The sequence below is a fragment of the Curcuma longa genome, chromosome 3 (assembly GCF_044706935.1).
Source record: "Curcuma longa cultivar G26 ecotype Majalengka, Jawa Barat chromosome 3, ITB_CL_G26_1.1, whole genome shotgun sequence".
NCBI classification, from domain to species: domain Eukaryota; kingdom Viridiplantae; phylum Streptophyta; class Magnoliopsida; order Zingiberales; family Zingiberaceae; genus Curcuma; species Curcuma longa.
Genome location: NC_133863.1, coordinates 12,380,317 through 12,399,908, shown reverse-complemented (window position 1 = coordinate 12,399,908; position 19,592 = coordinate 12,380,317). Strand labels below are relative to the sequence as shown.

Below are 19,592 nucleotides of genomic sequence, written 5' to 3'. Positions count from 1 at the left end.
GCTAGTTTGTTCTTTCATTTGTCTGTTGGATTAATTTGAAGTATAATTTATAGAGTTCGAAAATTTACACGCAATTAGACATGGACGCTGGCGTGTGAATGAAAGGAGAAAAAAAAAATCTGAAAATTAGAAATATTTTTTTATTCATATTATTAAAAGAGTCCTTTTTAGATTCATTGAAATTGCATCATTCTATTCATTATTTAATTTATAAAATAGTTTAATGTGTTTCACTTTAAAATTATTATATATTATTAACAATTTTAAAGTGGAACACTTTTGATGAAAATTAAATTAAATTACATTTAATATTATTTTTATATAATCAGTTTCAAGTTGATTCTATTTTATATAAAGCAGAGCGATATTTTAGATAGATACATAATAAATGCTCTTTTGATTTTCTGTAAAAAAAATGTTGATAAACACTATTGTAGGGGCCAAAATGAATTTTTTTCGTAAATCCAATCCCTATATCTTCTACGATTGCGGTCAGAACTCCTACGCCCCACTCGTCCTCTTCCTTCCACCGCCTGGGAGCGACGGCTTCGGTTGCCGTCTCGAAGACGGTGAGAGCTGCTCACTTCGCCGTCCCGAGCAAGCGAACGATAGGAGCCGCTTCCTTTATCTTGTCTCAGTTTAGTTCTCGCCGTCGATGGAAGCCATCGTTGCTTTATCTCGCTCTCCTCTCCACTCTCGATGTCTTCCGTCAAGGTTCACGCTGACGGACAGAAATTCTGGATGCCACCAGCAGCCGTGCTCTCGAAACCCTCGCAAGGATGCTCGTGTACTAAACCTTTTCTTATTTATCCTGGATCTTGGTCGGTTTCAATTAATTTTTTTTTCAAGATTTGGTCAAAATTTAGTCCTATATCGTTTTCACGACACATGCGTGAGAATTCGAGTCTTTTGATTCCTGTATAACAAATTTTTGGGCAGATGAACAAATAATAGGATTTTGGTTGATAGAGAATTTAGTAACTTTCACTGATAGAATTCAAGTTTCTTATTACTGTAAAACAATTTATGTAAAATAGCTTTTACTCGAACGATAAAAATAAGTAGCTTTTGCTAAAAAAACTCATTTTTTCTGGAAACCGTAGGGGTTTTTTTTTTTGGGCATAAAAGAGAAAAATGGGCAGAAATAAATAGAGTCACAACTGCTATTGAAAATCTAAATATGACTAAATTCCTCTTGTTCCTTTGGTAGATTGGAAAAAGGCCACTGAGATTTAAACATTTCGCTCTAATTACTTTCAATATGCTGAGCGTCTAAATTTTTATTTTCTTTACGTGCACTTATTATCCTACAATACTGCCTTATATCTCATATTTGTCTCTACCAGGTTATGTGGAAATTTCGAGCCTATACTATTGCTATATGCCATTCTAGTAGGCCACTACAATGTGTATCCTTTAGCTTGAAAAGAAGAACAAAATGCTCTGGAGCTGTTAGGAGAGCTGATGAATCTTTATTGTTCAGCTCCTTTCTACAGACCTCTCAGGGACTCAAGAGAAAACTGTCTTGGTATGTCTCATTGCCGGTCAGAATTGGCAATCTTGTAAGATTTCATGCCAAGATCCATAAATGTCTTGGTTGGCAAGAGGAGTTCAAGCACCGTGTCTCCATTTTTTTCAATTGCTTGCTCATCAGTGCAATGCTTGTCATATCATTATCTGTGACCATCAATAAGACACCTGCATGTGAGTATTTGGCCAATATATCATCATTTATCCACTTGATATGTTACAAAGATGAATCTATTGATACTCATTGTACATGACTTTAATGCAGCGGCAATTACTGAGGAAAATCTTCTTTTCCTTGAGGCATGGAGGGCAGTGGATCGGGCATATGTTGACAAAACCTTCAATGGCCAAAGTTGGTTTCGTTATCGGGAAAGTGCACTTCGTAATGAACCAATGTCTACTAGGGACGAAACATGTAATTTGCTCAGTCTTTATTTATAGTTTGTAGCAGAATTATCATCTTTAGCTTCATGAACATATAATGATATGTGAATATATATATATTTCCTTTGGCTCCATCAATGTCTTAGGCCAAGTTTAGACATGAACTATTACACTTGTTATAAAAACATCCACCATGTTGATTATACCTTTTCAATTTATGAATAACATGCTTTGATTCTTTATGATATTTCCACTACATAAGATATGACAACTGAGTGATTCAGTCATGTGGGTGAAATTTTGTTTCAGCTGTTGTGAGAGCCATTTTTGTTATATATTTTTTTTCCAGACAAAGCAATAAAGAAAATGCTTGCAACTTTGGATGATCCTTTCACCCGATTCTTAGAGCCTGAGAAATTCAAGAGCTTGCGGGTATGAATTCTTTTGCATTTTAGACATTGCATTATTATATTTTGAATTCATAACCATGGTCTACTACCATGTTTGGTAATTTGATTTCACTACATACTTGTTATGTTTACTTATGAGATATGTAAATATGAAGGCAGTCTGGCACACAAGGTGCTCTCACAGGTGTAGGATTGTCAATCGGCTACCCTTTAGTTGTTGATGGAACACCTTCTGGACTTGTTGTCGTCTCTTCGGCACCAGGTGGTCCTGCTAATAAAGCTGGCATTCTATCTGGAGATATTATCTTGGCAATTGATGGTGAAAGCACAGAAGACATGGATATATATGATGCAGCTGACCGGTTACAGTAAGAATTACCTCCCTGATATCTGGTTCATGTAATATATGTTGTTACAAAAAGAGCATTTTAGTCGAACACCAGTTATGAAGAATATTGTAATTCAATCTGTTATTATACATATACTCATATCCATGGAACCTAGTTCAGAAACATTGCATGTGAATTACTATCCTTATGCCTTGTTTTCTTGATTAAGTTGAATTAGTATCTGTTTTGATGGCCACATTTATATTCTATTATTTCAAATGAACCATGTCACACCCTTCAGATATATTGCAGAAAAATCTAAATTGCAGTATCGAGATCTGAGTGCCTTTATGTTATTGTTCAAAAGATCCAGCCAATGCATGGGCCAACTCTAGTGGATTGATAATATAGCCTTTTCACTTAAATATTCTTTTTTGATTTAGTTGGCCTTTAAGTTGAAAAGAAGCAATAAGTTGAATAGAAGTGAACTTCAAGATATGTTTTCTAATACTAACTAGTTTATTTCTCCACTGTGCATATATTATTCAGGGGAACTGAAGGAAGTGTGGTTAGATTAGTCATTCGCAGTGGAATTGAGACTAAGAATGTAAACCTGAGGTAATTTTAGTATTGTTGTCTGTGTTATGTACCATTGTTATTATCAAATCTAATTGATTCATCCATATTCAATTACATTTGAGTTATCCAGAAGTTACAGATGCTGTGTGGTTGATATATTTGAATTATGTCTAGGCGTGAAAAAGTGAAGTTTAGTCCAGTCAAGTCACGACTCTGTGAAGTTTCAAGATCAGGAACAGAAAAATCCATGGTTGGATACATCAAACTGACATCTTTTAATCAAAATGCTTCAGGTTAGTACATGTTGTTAGTTTGACTAAATGAATGAACTGATCTAGCAATTTCAATCTGCAACTATTAGCTACATAAATTGCGCGAATGAAGGTAATGGCTTGTGCAGTAAACAAAATATTTTGAGCTGGAGTTTGAAAATGTAGTGATGACAGTTCAATTGGTTACTTTGATATGCTGGCTTGATCACATAACAATGTGTCACAGGTGTAGTCAGAGTTTTAGTTAAATTGTAGTTGGCCAAGATATTTGATTCTTGAGATTTGTTATTATTATACAAAGTAGGAGCTTCACTTAATTCTTCAAATTTGAGAATTGAGATAGGATTCTATTACTGAATTGAAGGAATCACACAAGATTGCATTGTTTTAGAGAAAATAATCAAATATCAGCATGACTGTGACAAAGGAAAGACAGTTCTGTGATATATAATTTGTTAGTGAATTAACATCTTGTTCCTCAATTCATTGTACCTTTGGAAGTAATGTCTCAAATATTAGGAAGTGCTAAATTTCTTTGAATTTGTATATATTCAAGCTATACTATATTGATTTACGCATAGCTCTCCATGTTTGTTTTTCTTGACTGTTGAAGTTCTAGATGGTCACGGAAGTCTTAATGATGAATGTTGTCCATGTGATAGACAATCTTTCTGCAACCTTGTCTGAATTCATAAATCAATTATTTAATTTTTGAGATTAATCATTAATGTGCATTAACTTTGTGCATATATAATTGTGTCTTTTACCATTTTACTTCTTTACAGGAGAAGTTAAGAATGCGGTAGATACTTTAAGAAGCGATGGCGTGAAAGCCTTTGTGTTGGATCTCAGAAATAATAGGTAGTCAAATTGTAAGATAATTTCTCTTGCTCAAGTATATTCTATTGTTAATATGCTCCTCTCTGGAACAGTGGCGGCCTTTTCCCTGAAGGAATTGAGATTTCAAAGATTTGGTAAGATTCTGCATATCACAAATTCCTTGTAAGAGATTGATGTGATGCCTTTTTTTATACAAAAGTCTGATTTATTAAGAAACCAGTTTTGATTGATTCTTGTGTATCTGCATCACATGTAACTGGAGCTATTTGAGAATAATTATTTCTATATTGTATGATTATAATCTGAGTACTACAAAGCTCAAACATATTTGGAGTGTTATTGATCTAATTTTTCCTTTCCAAGTTTTGCTCTTTTCATCATTTGGATTTTTCTCATCTAGTAAAAACAGTATTAGCACAGTGTCTTGTGATCTTCCTAGCTCAACAGAGAGGTACAAGCATTTTTAGCTCAAAGAAATAATGGACATTCCATCTAAAGGCTCCATCTAGGACAGTGCTATGAGTAGAAACATGCCCAATTTCGATGATCCCTTGAAAATTATTGCAGAACACAATTCCCAAATCTCATGCAGAGATGCTTCCAATGCGCATACAGTTATATTGATCAATAAATTGAATGTTGCCATAATTGAACTCTTCCTCTTTTCACTCGCTTCTAATTTACTCAACTTTTCTTATTCAACTTTCTTATTATAGAATTTGTCAATCGTCTTTGAATATATTTGTACGAATATTAACATATTTCTCTTTGTTCATCATCATTCCAAACTACACAGGTTATGCATATAGATGGTTTATGACCTTTCTTTATGTAAATAGTTCTGTTATTGGTAAAATAGATGGGAGACTGTTTCTGTAAGATCTCTAGCTTTTACATGGCATATCCAAATTCATGATACTGTCTTATATTCCCATCTCATTCTACTAAAACTCATTTCTGATATAAGGTTGGACAAAGGTGTTATTGTTTATATATGCGATAACCATGGTGTTCGAGATATTTATGAGGCAGATGGAAGCAATAGTGTTGCAGCATCTGAACCTTTAGCTGTGCTGGTATGATCTGATCTCTCATGACTCTAGATTGCAAATGAATTCATGTGATACTGCTCTGACATCTTCATTAGCTTTTGTGTGATATATTAGTGTACAGTTCAATTAAATGCATAAAAACATTCTAAAGTGAAGTTCCAAGAATACATAGAAAAATTCAGTTGACAGTTTTTCTTCTGGATGCTTCTGGATCATTTCAAAACCATCAAACTTCATGTATATATTTTTGTGATGACTGCTCTTGGGCCTAGAATCTTCTGATCACCTGTCTGTATAAGAGCAAGAGGTCAGCACATATTTTTTATTCATGATAATTGAGAAATTAGCATTAAGCATTGGATTCTATCATCCATCATATGCTTGCAGTAATCTCGGTTCATCCTGTGCTTAAATGCTTCCCCTGTTGCCTTAAGACTTATCTTGTACATACTCATACAATGTACCTTATGGAGTATTCTGCATTTGATCTCTGTTAAAGCTGCAATTATTTTTTTCCCTCCATCTTATAGGATACTAAAAAGATTCATTTTTAATCTGTTTGTATTAGGTAAACAAAGGAACTGCAAGTGCGAGTGAAATATTAGCTGGAGCACTGAAGGACAACAAAAGAGCTGTTTTATTTGGGGAACCTACTTTTGGAAAGGGGTAACTTCTCCTATTGGAGTTATTCTTTAATGTGGTCTCAAACTAACACAATGTGCATCTACAGGAAAATACAGTCTGTTTTTGAGCTGTCAGATGGTTCTGGGTTAATTGTTACAGTAGCTCGATATGAAACCCCTGCACACACAAATATCGACAAGGTCTGTAACTGGTTCTCTCTCCTTCAAGACACCATTCATTGCATGTTTCTGTTTTCTCCCTTTCTAAGTATCCTAATCCAACAATCACATTAAAATTGTAACATAATGTTCTTATAGTAATAAAACAATCAGGCTATGTTTTTAATCATGACTATACCTGCTAGAAATTGTACCTTTGAGACAACTCCTTATCCTTCACACTGACGGTTTATTATTATAATTTTTTAAAGGAAAAAACAGGTTACTTCAGATTTTATGAACGTTGAGCTACTTTTAAGTAAATTATATCCTCTGAGAATTTGATGTTCTAATAGCAAAACTTTATCAGGTTGGCATAATTCCGGATCATCCTCTTCCAACTCCATTTCCAGAGGATGAAGATGAATTCTGTAGCTGCCTAGTGAATCCCTCCTCTCCTTGCAATCTTAATCCTGCACAACTGTTTTCTGGATGACCTAAACAAACTCTTTTTCTTTTCTGGGTTGCTGTTTCTCATTCATTATGTATTGTAAGATCTGTTCCTATTAATCGTCAACACAATATGAAATATATGTAATAAACAATTTATTCTCTCTCCTTTCCCCGCATTTATTGGCTACTACTTTCTCCATGATTCAATGCAGATGTACATTAAGCTTCAGAGAAACTCTCAAGGCCAAGTGGAGATGGGGTTTCATGAAGGCAATATCAACTCCACTTTTTTATTAAACATCTTATAGATCATATATGCTCTTTCCCAGTGTGGTATTTTGGTTTTGTAACATCTGAATGATTGTATGCATGTTTTAACTAGTTTGTCATTTTTCTCAAGTTCAATACTCTCTTATTTATGAACTGCCTAATCAAATGTATTCTTATAAACATACATGTTCCTTGTTCTTGCAACAAACTAGACCTTTCCCAGCATGGAGCTTAAGCCAAAGTGAACTCTTAGGCACCTCTGCGCGCCCAAAGATTCAAAGAGACAACGCTGGGAAGGAAGATGGTGATTTGGCCGGTAAGCATTTAGATTCTACAGAACATGTAGGGTTGTAAAAAGACAGATCAAATGTTAAAGAAGGTTGGTCGTTTCTCCAGGAGGAAGACATCGGATTAAATTTGGACATTTGAATTATAAAAAAATAATAAGAATTAAATTGTGAGAGATCCTCTGTCTATCAAGTTGCTTCACCAATCAGCTGATCAAGCGGAGAAGTTGGATGTTGGAGCAGCTTGATGGAATGACAAACTCACAACTTGTCCTCATGCCTGTCCGGGTCGGCCTATTAGAGTTGGAAATTTAATGGTAAAAATTGTAAAAAATCAAATTAAAAAAAACTGAAAACGTTGCTGCTCTAGTAATCTGACTGCCAGATTAGTTAGGTTAGGTTAGGTTAGGTATTGAGGACAACTTCTGTTGTATGGCAGGAATGAGTGATTGGCCTGGGCACGCCCACTCGAGTCCTCGGGGTTTGTGAGCATTGAGAAGCCTATTGCTTCTTAAGATGGTATCCATAAGTAACTAAATAAACAGATTTGATTATGCTTCAGAGTAAATTACATATTTTTATGGCCACTTGGAAATTTTACCATATATTTTCATGTGGTGGCAATAATAAAGTTAGTTTTTTTAATGCTTAATTTATTATTACTATTGTTATGATCATTATTTTATAATTTAAGTGTTTAGATTTTATCCTATTAATTTTAGAGATAAATGATTTGAATAAATTTGAAATTGATCTTCAAATAGAGGGGGAAAGGAGATTATTTAAATATGTTTAAAGAGGAGTAGAGGAAGGGATTAGGGTTGAAAGTTTTTTTTTAAATGCCTCTTATGCCAATCTCAAACTCTATAAACTTTAAAAATAAATAAATTTGAGCACCGTCCTTTGGAGCTCAAAATTAACTCAGCTCATGTCAAGCTAGATACAACTCAAGCCAGCACACAAGGAAGAACTCGATCATGCCGAGCCTAAGAAGGCAAATTCCTTTCGGAAACATTTGATTTTCTGAAATACTAGATGGATGATCATATCAACCCCTTGGTTTCGATCAACAATGGATTTCGACTGAAAGAATCCACAAACATAAAAGAAGAGAACCTTGATTGGTTGGATCAGCGAGAAGATAGTAATTCAGACACTAACTCTTCAACCAGCTCCTCCATCACCTCCCTACCAATCTCCTTGCTGAATTCACACACTTCCAACCACCTTGTTTGATCCGATCCCTTCCCGGCCACCTCTTCGTTCACCAACCGATCTACCACACTGCCACTGCAGCTCGGCTCCTTGTCGCCTGCCAAGCCTTTTCTAACAATCTTCCAGACTTGCTCTGCCACGGCAGCATCACCATCTTCATGAAGCTCATGGCATCCCTTTCGGTTCCACGGATATGCTGCAAACAAAGCAGCCTGGCCGATGTCCAATAATGCAGCATTCAGAGAGTCGAACAGCAACTTCCGGCGGCCGGAGCACCTCTTTCGGCATTTCTCTTCCTCGTCTTCCATGTGGCACGACCGGTATAATAGAGATGGATTCAAAGGAGTATCGATCGAATGCCACCCTTCATAAACCATCCTCTTCTTGCTGTCCAATCCAGAGGACAATAACAAGTTCTGAAGAAAGACAAATTGATCGTGGTCTTCATCTGCCTTGGTGAAAGTCATAAAAGGATTCAAGGACTTTGGCGATGCTAAGTCAAAGCAAGAGGCACAATGTGATAATGAACGAGCCATGGATTCGATCGGTGGGGATCTCGACATTGCTGCTTAATTATATTAGCATCGTTAGTAACTACTAGTAGAGTATGTGCATCACTAGAAGCAGAATTAGATATGTGGTACTTACATGGACGTCTAACAATAGAACCTCCGGATGCTGGAGATATACCATTGTCGACATCAAATCGTAATTTTGCTTGTGGAACTGAACCGTTGTTAGACTTATCCTGTTCTTCCTCAAAGTTTTCGATAGGGGCAACCTGCAAATCATGTTAGGAATCGAAAGAATTAGTTAACAACCTATGATGAATTATATATGTGACACAAAGGAAGAAAAAAATGAGGAGGGGGAATTTCATACCTCAGGAAACATCAAGATTTCAGTTGATCTGTCATATGATTCATCAGAACCAACTAGGATTTGTGGCGTGAAAGTAGCATTAAAAGATGATAAAACATCATCAACCGAAGGAGCTATAGAATGTTTGTCTCCTCTTGGTATTTTGCTTCTAGATAAGAAAAAACTTGAAATTTTATCCTTCAAAGATAACCTCGCATTATTTGGCTTTTGAGCTACTTTTTGAACAGTAGATTTGGAGATTGAGTAACTAGACATCCCTGCATTAAGCTCATAGGCTCCATGAGTTGAAGAAGAAACACGGAGAGACTTCGATCTCGACGAGTTCTTCTGGGGATTTTCTTCAGTAAATTCATCCTCGGGCCTAAATTTTGACAAAAATTTGGAGAGTGCATTTGGGTCATATTCTGCATCAAACTTAGAATGAGTAAGCTCCTCATTGATTCCTTCTTTTGTCGACTCAGGAATGGCAAGCATCTCCCCTAGCATGCTTCTGGATCTCCTTACATTCCTTGGCTCCTGAAAATTGGCATCTGATGCAACCAAAGCTAGCCGCTCTGACAGCTTTTTCTTGGCTTCTATAATAACCAATGATTCAGGAGAATCAGATGTTTGATCAAAGGATGAGACTGGTAGTGGACTACCACTTCTGTCCCAAGAACACTCTGTAGCTGAAGTTGCCATCTCAGAATGGCTTCTTCTTTCAACCTCATCGTCCAAGTATACAATTCCTGACTTGTTGAATGATCTCTCATCGCCAATGTATACATTTGATAATACTGAGGACGACACGGCTTCATCTTTTCTGCTTCTACCCATGCTTCCTTGTTCCTGATAACTTATCTGCTCAACTGCTTCTCTTGAACTAATTAACGATTCATCACAAGTCAGATGTCCAATAGAACTATGTGTACCCATCAATGTTGGGAAATTGTTGGGAAGTATAGTCCTTGTGTGATAGGGTTCTCCAGGGCTTGGCTTCAGAACAACTATCCTTGTCGGTAAGGATAAAGCATTGCATCTAGGCTCACGGAAACCAGTGCTCCAATGCCTATTTGCTTTCCCCACACTTTCATCAGAATCTGATAGCCGTCGTCTTTCCATCAATCTTTTAGCTTTCCTGTCCATGGTATTGGAAGGTTTCAGCACGGTAATACGAGTTGTCTGCGAAGGTCGAGAAAGGCTCTGCGGCTCCAAGCCATGTTTGGTGAACGTTGAGTTTGGTTCTTCCAGAAATTTAAGGAACAGATCTCTGTTCAAGTTCAAAACCTCTACTGCATCTTGGAACTCCTTAGACTCAAGGAACTTGCCATCAATGGCCAAGTTCTTTGCTTCTATGAACTTCTCCCGAACGAGGGCCATTCGTCGTTGATATGAAGCCTCATCATATCTTACCTTCTGCAACGACTGCTCTTCAGACCAAGTATTCTTTAGCGGCTGTTCTACTTCGTATATGTCTCTACAATCTTCTTCACCTGTGAAAGAATGAACCTCACTTGGCATAGAGTTGCCACCCTCCTGCCATTGGCGTTGATGAAACTCTCCCACCAAACCAGTGCTTAAACAGTTCTCATTTCGAGCTTTCGCTTTGCTTCTCGTTGAATTCTGCACTGCCATTGAATCAAGCCCCATTAGCCTTGCGACTACACCCGGTGCGATCATTGTAGATTCAGTATCACTACAAGTTTCCTGCGATACAAGCATATCAGTTGGTGTTTCACTCAAAATCTTGTTTGGAGATCTACTCCTTCACTCACAGCTTATTTGTAGATACAAATTAGAACAAGATAAAAACAAACATCCAAGTTCCAAAGGATGAGATTGCTTACTTTTTATCCTTCCGTATCTTCGACAACGGGTAATATCGACCTCATTTACTGCATTAGATCCTATTCTTTACCAGCTGCAAGAAATTAATGTATTTGAGTATCAATGGCAGCTGGGGCATGGAAATTACAGTTCATCCGGATCAGGATTTTCAATGCCAGAGATACAAAAAGGAAACTACCACCACATAAATCTAATGATGAACGATATCTCAAAATAATTTCATCAAAATAGTAAAGAAGACAGATAGAACAATATCTGATGATGAAGCATAGTTTCATAGCGTGGCTGCAGAATTTGAAGAATGAAACAAAAAGCTGGCATTTAAAGCATTGAACTAGAAACAACCAAGGATTCTGCACCTACTGCAACAACAACAGCCACAAAAATTGTTACCAAAGAAGAGATTGATGCCTTTTATGGAGGCAAAAATTATCAAAAGTTCCAGGGAATATAGATCCCGCCAAGCAGGGTGATCTTCAGCAGAAGAAAGAACGTGAATAACGAAGAAGGACGATGGAAAGTGAAGAGGATGAAGGAAGAGAGAAAACGCATTGGCGAAAGAGAAAACGAACCAAAAAGGCATTATCGGCAGTTTGAATGCAAACAGAAAGAGCAGGAAGGCAGAACGGTGGGCAGCGATTTCTCAGTTTTTGTCTTCTTGTGAACAGGTTGCGAGACAAAAGTTTACAGAAAAGATTCCCAGGAGAATCGCCCAAAACAGAGTGCTCAGAGGCGATCCGAGCTCAAACATTATCCGAAACAGCAGCAAATTGAGCGGAAAAAATGCGAAGGCTCACCACTTTTGCAAAAGCGGCCGAAGGAATCAGAGGAAGTAGGATGGTATCTACGGGCCGATCGATCGATCGATCAACCAAACTATTTGGGAACAGTGGCAACACAAAAAATGTAGAAATTTCACAAAATGAGGCCGCCGCCGAAATCACCCACGGAACGGACTGCTGCATTCCTGCTCGTAATGCGATCTTCGAGCTCCGACTATTGAGATCGGAGTCCAAAAGGGATAAGGAACCCAAGACGCGAGTACGGATCGAAAGAGAGAGAGAAAAAAAACCGAAACAGAGAGCGATCACCGACCTTGCTCACGTCCGGCTATGCCGCCGCCTTAACCTCCGATAAGAGCTTAGGGCTTTTCCTCACGGCCAACCACCGCGCTTGCATTCTTCGGTCTCTCATTGCTGCGCGAAGTGGGCGAGCGAGAGAGTGGAGGAGATGGTGAAGGGGAATGGATTGGTTTTACCGCATGTTACCAAACTTCAATTTAATTATATATATATTCGATTGACATTTACGGAAAAGAGAAAAAAAAAAGGAGTGAATTGGGAGAGTCGGAGGAGATGACCTTCAGCGATTTCTTCGGCGATCTCGATCTCCTCCACGGCCGCCGACCTCGTTCTGATTTGCCTTTCGCCTCACCCGACGCTCTCCGCCTCGATGCCCGACATAGCCGCTGCCACCTTCCTTGAAGTCGGCCGATGCGGCTTCTTCCACCTCCCTCTCCCCCACAGTCCCAAATACATCCCCCCTTCGCGGCCCCTTGAAGTCGGGCGGTGGCGTCCTAATCCCATCTATCCTGCTTCGCCTCATCCCCTCCAACCGCCTCTGCCCTTCCGGCAGGGCCGTGGAGGTACTCTTCTCTCCCTTTTCCACCATCAAGATTGTGTTTTTTCTCTCCCACTTTTGTTGGCGTATAGTTAAATTGCCTATCCGCTGGCGAAGGGTGCGGAGGCGGTGGTCGTGAAGCAGACAGGCAAACATAGTAGCCAGAGGAGGAAGCGGGTGGTCTTTGGCCTTGGCATCGGGCTCGGTGCTGGTGGAATTGTGCTGGCTGGCAGATGGATGTTCACGATGGGGGTGGCTGCTGCGGCCTCCCTTGCGCCCTTGCGTTGGTTCGAAGTCGGGGGATTGCTGCTGGGATGACGCCGCCACCAAGATATGTATCGAGAGTTTGCTCGCTTATTTATGCTCTCATGCCCATACTGACTCTGTAAGTCCACTTTTTTTTCGATGTTGTTAAATTTAACATTTCAATCAGTACGAGCATTGTGTGTTCCTGAGCTAGAGTTGCATAATGGATCAGAATTGGGTGGGGAAAGATGCTTCATGTTAGAACTATGCCATACAGATGGGAAAAAGAAGAAAGAAAGAATTCTTTTAGGTGAATTGCTTTAGATTTAAATGGATATGTCAAACACATGGTTCCATTGCCATCTTCTTGCCCTTCTATATTATACTAACCGTGATCATTGTGTGCCCGTTAAAGTAAGAGGTTTGGATATTATCAGTTATCTAGTATTGCATATAGAGGTCAATGAAGGATACAAGTCCATTTTGCCGTCCCCAAATAGTTGCGTGTAAAATGGCTTGACAATGATGATAAAACTTGTTGCACTGCTTGTCATAATCTAAATTTTCAATTCCACAATACAATTGAAGTGTAGAAAAAAGAGTTACTTTGAGATTTTCATATGCTGTCATATGGAGTCTTTTTGACACGTTTCTTCCCACATGATTTTTGAAATTTAGATGTAAGAAAGCATGCACTCTAAGTTGTCATAGCTTATTGTTGATTCTTAATTATTCAGTTTAGTGTTGCGACTGCAATTAATGGTGCTACAGCAAGGAAATCCACGTTTTGCGCAGTTAAGTAGTGCTGTTTTCGGGCTCTCTCTTACTGTGGTTATCTTCCTTGTTTTGGGGTTCAGCTACGCTGTGGCCGTTCAGTTCTTGCACTAGATACTAGTATGTCAATGTTTTTTCTTTCTTCTCTTATTTTTTCTATTATAATTCATTACTTCACAGATGCTCTGTATCATATTCGCTTAATGAATATCAGTTGATGTTAAATTCTGTCTTCTTCAGTTTAATGGCCTGAATCCATTATGAATGCTAGAGAAACTTATTATATGCTCACTAAGTTGGAGGCATAGGATTTATCAATGAGTTATATGAAAAATTCTAGCTATGGAGCTTATAGTTCATCCAGTCGTTAGTTTTAAACATCATCATACAGAACTAATGCTTTAACTTTTGGATATACTGTAAAAATTAACCTGAGTAGTGGAAATCTGTAGATGTTCCCTTGCTTCGAGCTGGATACCACTCATTTTCTCTGAGCTGTGCACGGTGAAACCTAGTCAATTACACCTGATCTCTCTGTGAATTTTAACCATTTTGGTTCCAGACCTCATTCTACTCAACGTATTGAATCATTAGCTTTACGAGCTGTGGTTTTATTTTTCACATCACAGACATTCCAAGTACTTTTGTAGTTGCCTTAAGTTTGTATTTTCTTGATACTTTTCATATTTGGACATGCGGCAACCTCAATATCTATTAGCTGCATAATTGCAGCAGACTTCTTTGCTTTTTTAGGCGGAAGGGTTAGTTGTTCTCTTATTAGATTTATACAGGTTTCAAAACACATTTGTGCCAAAGTGATCACTGCATACTATTGTATTAGAAGTTTTCAAATTGCTGCTATATATTTAAACATGTATAGTGTGAATTTTATTCATGCATCGAATAACTTAACTGGAGAGTAGCTCTCTCTGAATGTTGATGTCATACTACTATTTAGATAACTATTCCTCTAATTTCTTTGGTGACTAAGCTAAGTATAGTTTCTCCAACCTCTTCTTCCATTCTATCCGATAGCATTGAAGACATATAAACTCTTCACTGAAATTGATCTCTTATGAAGTTCAAGAAAATAGAAACCACCAATCGGTATTCTTGTAATAGATCTAAAATTTGCATGCCTCTTGGATCTCCTTGATCATTCACTCTCTAACCATTATATTAGGCTATGCATGCTTATTAAGCTGTTCATTCAATATTTACTTAGAGGACATTTTTGTTTCTTATGTTATTGAAAATCTATATAATTATGAACTAAAACTCAAGAGTAAATCATTTCCCTTAGGTTGTTCCTTTATGAACAAATTCATACTGAATTTCCTTCCTTTTCTTTTCCATGTTGTAGGATGCAAAGATCCTTTAACATAATTGTGTCTTTTAGTATGTTCACTCTGAAATGTGTTACTGTCAGACATGCATGAGATAGAAGAGTTATTATTGCCAAAGAAAGCTTCATAATAATGCAAATTTCTGTAATTTCTAGGCATTTGGCCATATACCGCTTACGAGTATTAGTCCAAAGAAGACCTTAGAGGGGACCTCTTACTGGTTTAATTGGTTGCATCACGACTTCTGTCATATTGTCACGGATTTGTTGCTGGCCTACAACATCATTAAGGTACTTAACTAATTTTTGGTGATATATTCGCTAATGTTCTTGAAACCTACATTTATACTTCCACTGGAACACTCTTCTAAACGCAATGCAGTGGGCTCAGTTTGTTTCGGTTTTGATGTATTTTTGTGAAAGATCCTTACAGCTGTGGCATATCTCAGATTAATTGACATGATCACACAACAATTTTGTGGTATATCTCATAATTAATTGGCATGATCTTACTTATACTCTTCATCTGTCCTCTATACCCGTGTCAAATATCGACACTTAAAACGGCATTCTAACTATACTCAATAATTCTAATATTAACACAGGTAAAGATATTTAAAAATAGTAATGTCACGCACATAGAGCTGCGCCAGCGTTATATACTTTGCAAGAGTCTGTGTAACATAACACATGATATTCAGCTAAGCTACTTGTGATAAATCTGTGGATGGCTTGAGAGAAAAGAAGAGAGGAATCACTGAATATACGCGAGAGTAGTGTTTTCTCACTATTGTGAAGTACATTCGCTTGAATGGTTGAAAACTTGAAGGATCAAAGGGAACTGCAGAATTGAGTAATCTTGAAACAAATCTGAAAGCATTCAGTTAGAAAATAGATCTAAACAAAAATGAAAGGCCAAAGAGTGCTATGAATTTACAGATTAGTCTCTGGCACCATGGGTTGGCATATGCCGCCATAGAGCCGATAATATATTGTTCTGGAGACCGAATATTGTTATACCTTGCTATTACTGGGGAGATTGACTTTCATTTTTGTTACTCCAAGTAATTCTTGTGTTTTAAATCTCAAATAGTTAGGAGTCAGGATAGTAGCTTGCTACTTCGAATCTCTTGTGCTTCAAACTGCATGTGTCTCGATTGATCTTGAATTTGAAGCATCAATATGAAACACAACTGCTATTGCCTCTTCCAATGGGCCACATCATACAACTAAGATCTGCAATATTTTACATTTCTTCAACATAAAATGTTTCCTATTCCACGCAGGAGCCACCTAGACAGGTTGGCCGGCCGCGACGAGTTCACCGGCGCACTCTGTTACTCATTCATCAAGATCAGACTTCTGCTTTTCGGAGTTTGAACGATTGCTGAATCTAGAGGTAAAGTGCAACTAGTCATTCTGGGCCGAAGATGGTCGAAGAAGGAAAAGGAAGCAAACACCATGAGATATTGCTGCTGCAGCAGAAGGAGAAGGCAAATCTCTAACACATTTTGTGTATTCTTTTGGTTTTTGTTGTCTTTTTTCCCCATTTGTTTACATGTAGATAATTAATTCAGAAATACATCAATTTTGGAAATTAGATTAATGGGTAAAAATTAAAAGAAAACTTTTTTTTATATCTTAGTGGCTTATCACCTTTAAGATACTCACTATGTTCTTTTTAATGTATCTAAAATTGCCAGTTTTAATTATTTTTATTAATCTTGAAGTAACTTTTGCTTTGATTTATTCTGTTATACATGAAGCTGTCACTCTAAAAAAAAGTTAATTAGAAGTTATAGACAAAACTTTTAAAAAAATATTAAAACTTTTTAACTATATATATAAATAAGAATTAATTTATTTACTAAGTCAAATCATTTTAATATAATCTTATATTAATACAAATGACTATAATTAATATTGATTTATATGGTCTGAATTATCATTTCAAACTCTAAATTTTGGAGAAAGCTTAACCCTAAAGTTATTTCTATCTCCCCCTTTTAATATAATGGCCTTTTTCTCAAGGGAAGAGGACAAGTGGTCAATGGTGATAATCAAATGTGCAAGAGCTACAGATGCCACTTACATAACATAGCTAGCTAGCTAGGTCAAAAATCTCAATCCACATAAGTTTCGATCGTAAGGAACATGATGATGGGGTTTAGGGTTTGGCTCCCCATGCTGTCTGGCTCATGGAGAGTAAGCATGAACCAGTGGAGTCAGAAGCATTGTCTCCTTTACTTTACTTAATTAATTCCACCACTTCAAATTATTACAGATGCTCTTCATCCTCATCATGTGTTTCCCTTCACAAGTAACATAAATCTTTTTGTACTACATCATCCACCTTTATGTGTACAATTATTGGCCTTTGCCTTCACAGATATAATGAATGAATTTCCAACAAAATAATTACAAGAAAAATAATAACAAGGACCTACGTATAGTGATACACAAATATGCTAAAAGTTATATTTTATAAGGTTTTTTTTTTTAATTTTTTTGCCCTACTCATGAGTTCTAGTTTTGTTCGCGATGTTTGGCGAATATGTAGGACTCCAAAGTCAATAGAATATACGCTCAAAGGATGTTAATCATATCATTGTATGTGTTGGTGTATGTATATGTTCTACGTGTTTTTAGAATCTCAAGGGAAGCTTTTCACTCGACTTAAAATATATATTGGGGTATTTAGATGATGAATTTTTGGATAGTTAAGTATGTATGTATAATCTTGAAAGAGAAGAGAAAGACTAATTAATCCAACTATATAAACATTTAGGGAATATTTATGCATGCATATAGAGTGTTTGTTTGATGAAGATATATTTATAGAGGTGAGGTTAATCCAACCATCTAGTAGTTAATTTACTAAGAGATGAGTAGGAGTTAAATGAGGAAGTCGATTACTTAGCTCTAGCTAATGAATGTCCAAAAAGAGCTTATTTAATTAGTTTAGCAAAACTATGGAAAGAAAAAGTAATCAGCTACTTTATAGGTCCACAAGTTTCTTCAAGTTAGGCACATGATATGATAACCATTATAATAATTAACTTCATTAATTAATCTACATATATAGTGATGTAAGTAGAAGAATTGGTGCATTATTATAATAGTGTTTGGATAATTAGAGTAGATAAATAAGTGTTGTGTTTACTCAAGTTGCACAAAGCTCCAAACTTAAAGTAGGTAAATTAAACAAGACACCGCACCACAAAACTGGTGGTCTCTGTCCTATCCTCCGTAATCCACTTTAGTAAACTTAGCATAAGAGTAGGAGAAGAAGCAAGAATGCATGATGATTGATGAGAGGATAATTATTAAGTTAATTTAAGAATACATTTTGCATAAATTAGTTGAATTAAAAGGCTCCTACAATTGTTTGTGCATGCAATTAATTGCACACAGTAGGCGTGGAAGGGAAGATGATATGGTGGGCATGATGAGTCTTCACATGAGAGCTTTCACGCACACATCATGTTATCTTCCTCCACAAACAACATGCACTTAACTCACCTCCTCCTCAACCCTAAATTATATACATCTTTGCATGCATTAATCCTCATGTCCACTTGGTTCCCAACAGCCCTCCTTTTTGACCTAAATGAATCTCTCTCTCTCTCTCTCTCTCTCTCTCTCTCTCTCTCTCTCTCTCTCTCAAGTCCCAACCCTCATCACCTCTGACACACATATATAACCCACTCAAACAGTTAAGTTTGCTTTCAAGGAATATCAAAGTCATACCCTTGCTTCCCTGCATGGATACCTCTTCTTTCTTGTCTTCTTTGTCCTCGTCGTCCTCGTCGTCCTCCTCCTCCTCTTCTCCTCCTTGTCATAAAATCATGGTGATTTAGTTCCATTTGAAGGAATATGAAAGCTTCTACTTTCTCTCTTTCTTTTCTTCTTCTTCTTCTTCTTCTTCTTCTTCTTCCTCTTCTTTGCTTCTGATTCAAATGGCTTGATTCTACTCTGGAGGAGTATTGAATATGAGCACAGGCGAAGTTCTTCTTTCCATGATGATCAACCTCAATATATATTTTCAGCACCAACCACAAGGTAAAACATTCATGCTTGATGGTGAATATCTTTTGTTATGTGACTGACTCAGATTATCTGTATTGATTATAGAGTGTAAGTACTTGTTTTACCGGATTAAACAACAGGTGTAATTAGTACAAAACTAAGGAAGAGAAGCATGTGTATGGTTTAATTTGGATTTTTGAGCATATATAATTAGCTCTAAATATCAATGATCAATTGCTTGGTCAGATTAAAGGACGGTTATTTATTATTTATCTCAAGAACAAGAATGACACCATAACATCATTATGCTTTCTTGTTCTTCTCAGACCTTAAAGTTGTTATATGGATCTTTATTCTATATATATTCTTTATATTTGCTGTATGTAGGTGTTAAATATATTCATGAACAAACCTTAGAATTATGATAATATATATATTTTATGCAGATGTAATTATATATGCTCCT

At 36.9% G+C, this 19,592-nt stretch overlaps 2 protein-coding genes and 1 long non-coding RNA gene across 3 annotated transcripts; 2 read left to right on the top strand and 1 right to left on the bottom strand.

Annotated features, from left to right (window-relative positions):
- Window positions 1-517: 517 nt before the first annotated feature.
- Window positions 518-6,796, top strand: LOC141823301 (carboxyl-terminal-processing peptidase 2, chloroplastic). Its single transcript, XM_074710565.1, has 13 exons — window positions 518-787; window positions 1,347-1,704; window positions 1,796-1,945; window positions 2,264-2,346; window positions 2,484-2,692; window positions 3,203-3,271; window positions 3,407-3,525; window positions 4,290-4,365; window positions 4,437-4,478; window positions 5,312-5,420; window positions 5,965-6,062; window positions 6,127-6,220; window positions 6,549-6,796. The coding sequence occupies exons 1-13, from the start codon at window positions 656-658 to the stop codon at window positions 6,672-6,674; spliced, it is 1,665 nt and encodes a 554-aa protein (XP_074566666.1). The 5' UTR covers window positions 518-655; the 3' UTR covers window positions 6,675-6,796.
- A 1,451-nt stretch (window positions 6,797-8,247) lies between these two features.
- On the bottom strand, window positions 8,248-10,940 carry LOC141825607 (uncharacterized). Its single transcript, XM_074712990.1, has 3 exons — window positions 9,286-10,940; window positions 9,052-9,184; window positions 8,248-8,968 (listed from the first exon to the last, which is right to left on the bottom strand). Exons 1-3 carry the CDS (start codon window positions 10,912-10,914, stop codon window positions 8,319-8,321), a joined length of 2,412 nt encoding a protein of 803 aa, XP_074569091.1. The 5' UTR covers window positions 10,915-10,940; the 3' UTR covers window positions 8,248-8,318.
- A 1,516-nt stretch (window positions 10,941-12,456) lies between these two features.
- Window positions 12,457-16,699, top strand: LOC141825366 (uncharacterized). The gene is made up of 5 exons (XR_012601503.1): window positions 12,457-12,757; window positions 12,850-13,117; window positions 13,716-13,872; window positions 15,254-15,388; window positions 16,384-16,699. It is a non-coding gene; the product is annotated as an uncharacterized LOC141825366 (long non-coding RNA).
- Window positions 16,700-19,592: the final 2,893 nt, after the last annotated feature.